The 3,592-nt window shown below is 42.2% G+C and overlaps 1 protein-coding gene across 1 annotated transcript; it reads left to right on the forward strand.

The window, feature by feature from the left end:
- Positions 1 to 3,038: 3,038 nt before the first annotated feature.
- Positions 3,039 to 3,347, forward strand: LOC142181991 (secreted RxLR effector protein 161-like). Its single transcript, XM_075255747.1, has one exon. It carries the CDS (start codon positions 3,039 to 3,041, stop codon positions 3,345 to 3,347), a length of 309 nt encoding a protein of 102 aa, XP_075111848.1.
- Positions 3,348 to 3,592: the final 245 nt, after the last annotated feature.

Here is a 3,592-nt window from a genome sequence, read left to right on the forward strand (position 1 = left end):
ATGGCTTACGTAAGAATTGTAGCCCAAAAACAACAAGCAGAAAGGTGCTACAACAAAAAAAGCCAAAATACGACCACTCAAAGTCGGAGACTATGTTCTCAAGGCCAAAACACAAGCGAGCGAAGACCCGAAAGAAGGCAAACTGGGAACCAATTGGGACGAGCCATACAAAATCACGGCAGTAGCAAGCAAAAGAGCATTCCAGCTAGAAACAATGGAAGGAAAACTACTAAAAACAATTGGAATGTCGCCCACCTCAAATACTTCAACTTCTGAAAAAGGACGTCCCTCAAGTCGTACTATTTTTCCCTCACCCGGGTATTGTCCCAATTGGGTTTTCTCGAGGAGGTTTTTAATGAGGCGACAAAAGGGACGTCTCGAAGTTCAAGTATGATTCATCACCCCGCCTGCCGACTACTTCCCTAGGTTGAACGATGAAGGGACTAGATACATGGAAACTTCTCCAATATATGTATGAAATGGACATGTATAGCATTCTCCAGTGAATGAAATAAAGCAACATTTTGTGCTCTCCACCAAGATATTCTCCAATAAATGAAATAAAGCAATAATTTTACTCTCCATCAAGTTTCTTTTTAGCATCCCACATTCAACCTCGCTCGAATTACATAACATTCGACCTCGCTCGAATTACTTAACATTCAACCTCGCTCGAATTACTTAACATTCGACCTCGCTCGAATTACTTAACAATTTGACCTCGTTCGATTTACTTAACACTTGACCTTGCTCGAGTTACTTTAAGATCTATCAAACAAAAATGACAATTCGGAGATACATAGCAAAAAGGTAATCATTCCATTACAACAATTATATTACAAAACTTTCTACAAAGGGCCCGAAGACGCCCTCACAAAAATAGCAAGGCAAAATAAAAATAAGTACAATGGCTTTATGCCACGTCATCCCCCTCGGCGTACTCCTCATTATACCAAGAATTGGAGGCAAGCCTGTCCGCATCATTATCAACATCATCCCCATCAGGCGTACCGGGATCATAACCACAAGCTTCATGGGCTGCACGTGCTTTAACACAGACACCCTCAAGCTCTTCCTCAGAAACCTTCCCATCGGCCTTTAGGGACTTGTACACATCAAGTTGAGCCTCGGCATGAACCCACATATCATACAACTCCCACGACACGATGGGATCAACAGAAGTATGAGACGTAGACAGTTGCGACTGTCGTCGCACTTCCTCAGCCTTCAAAGCAACAACCTGTTCATTTAACCCGGACAACTCCACTTCCAGATCTTGGATCCGCTCTTCTAACCTCGCGACCTTGAGTGCCAACGTCTCCACCTCATTATCCCGCTCAGACCTACAAACACGGAGGGCATCATCCAAGGATGCTACTTCGGATATGGAGGCCACCCTGCCTTTTTTGGCACGAGCCAATTCATCGACTTTAACGCTCAACTCGCCCCTCAGATCGACAGCCTCTATTTCCTTTCGCCTAAGCTCAGCAATTAAAGAAGCCACCCGCGCTTGAAGATCGGCATTTTAGGCCATTACCCTCTTGCTCACCTTGAGCTCATCATCTTTGGCCTTAAGAGCCGCCTTAAGCTCGCTGCATTGACCTATGGCCTTCATCAGCTTATCATCCCGCTCCTTCAACTCTTCAACTTTCCGCGCCAACTCTTCCTCTATCTGTTTAAGCCCGTTGCGAAATAGCAAAAAACTCGCTATCTTGGGTAAAGACATCGTTTAATACGCGGTGCTTGGTACGGTACTCTTTCTACTTGGAGGTCACCTTCTTAAAAATGGTCGTCCTCCGCTCATCCCTCCGGTCGCGCTCGATCTCCATAATGAGGGTTTGGTATGGAAAGGAAAGAAAGCCAGCATAAGCAGATTACGCATGCGAAACAAATCCTAACAGGAAACGAAAAAACACTTACTCGTAAAGCCATGCCAGAAATACTCCGCGATAGCTCTATATCACTCATTGCCTGAAGCGCCACATTCCTAGAAGCAGCGCACATGGGGGTGAAGGACGACGCAGCCTGCTCAGAATTTGCTAGAAGATCGTAACCCACGGGAATGATTACATGTCGGTTAGGACCCTCTGTCCTCACTTCCACGGGGGTATTTCTCTCCAAAAAGGCCTGCACCTCTTCGGGATCGATATCCGAGCCTGAACCATCATCCTTTGTGAGCACCGCTCCATCTCCTTCGGCTGCCAACGATGCTCCTCCTTCAACAACCCGTGCAGGCTCCATGGAATGTAATAAAGTTTGGAATCTTGTTGAATTGCTAGAAAGTTCTAAAAGAATTGGGTGTAGATGGGTCTTTAAGACCAAATGTGATTCAAATGGCAATATTGAGCGATACAAAGCTAGAAATTTTCCAAGATTAATCCTTAGAAAGAAGGCATTGATTATAAAGAGACCTTTTCATTGGTCCCAAAGAAAGACTCGTTAAGAATTATTATGGCTTTGGTGGCTCATTATGATTTAGAGTTACACCAAATGGGTGTGAAAACTGCCTTTCTTAATGGAGATCTCGAGGAAGAAGTTTATATGAACCAACTATAGGGTTTCGAAACTAAAGAAAAAGGTCAAATAGTGTGTAAACTGAAGTCAATATATGGACTAAAACAAGCCTCACGACAATAGTATATAAAGTTTAATAATACCATAACATCTTTTGGATTTGTGAAAAATACCGTTGATCTGTGTATATACCAAAAGATCGGTGGGAGCAAGTTTATATTCTTAGTCCTACATGTTGATGATATCCTACTTGCTGCTAATGATTTAGGCATATTCTATAAGACTAAAGATTTTCTCTCTATGAATTTTAAAATGAAAGATGTGGGTGAGGCATCCTATGCGATAGGAATAGAAATATTCCGTGATAGATCACAATGATTATTGAGACTGTCTTAGAAAGGATATATCGAAGAGTTCTAGAGAGAGTTAACATGAATAAATGTTCAAAATGAATTGTTCCAATTCAAAAAGGGGACAAATTTAGTCTCATGCAATGCCCTAAGAATGATGTAGAACGAAAAGAAATGGAATCAATTCTTTACTCTTCGATTATTAGTAGTCTGATATATGCTCAGACTTGCACAAGACCGGATATTAGTTTTGCGATCAGAATGCTGGGAAGATATCAGAGTAACCCAGGAATTGATCACTGGAAAGCTGCAAAGAAAGTCTTGAGGTACCTGAAAGGAACGAAGGATTACATGCTCATGTATAGGAGATCCAAGCATTTGGAAGTTGTTGGATGTTCGGATTCAGATTTTGTTGGATGTATTGACACTAGAAAATCCACGTTTGGTTATTTATTCCAATTAGCTGAAGGAGAAATATCATGAAAGAGTGTCGAACAGTCTGTCATTGCTACTTCCACGATGGAAGCAGAATTTGTGGCATGTTTTGAAGCCACAATTCATGCATTATGGCTGCGAAACTTGATTTCAGGACTTGGGGTTGCCGACACCACTACCAAACTGCTGAAAATTTACTGCGATAATTCTGCTACAGTATTCTTCTCCAAGAACGATAAGTACTCCAAAGGTGCCAAACATATGGAATTAAAGTACTTTACCGTCAAGGTGGA

This window comes from Nicotiana tabacum, chromosome 6 (assembly GCF_000715075.1).
Source record: "Nicotiana tabacum cultivar K326 chromosome 6, ASM71507v2, whole genome shotgun sequence".
NCBI lineage: Eukaryota > Viridiplantae > Streptophyta > Magnoliopsida > Solanales > Solanaceae > Nicotiana > Nicotiana tabacum.

What these genes read in the sequence shown, in the direction of transcription:
- LOC142181991 (XM_075255747.1), top strand. Translation starts at nt 3,039, where the DNA reads ATGGAATCAATTCTTTACTCTTCGATTATTAGTAGTCTGATATATGCT.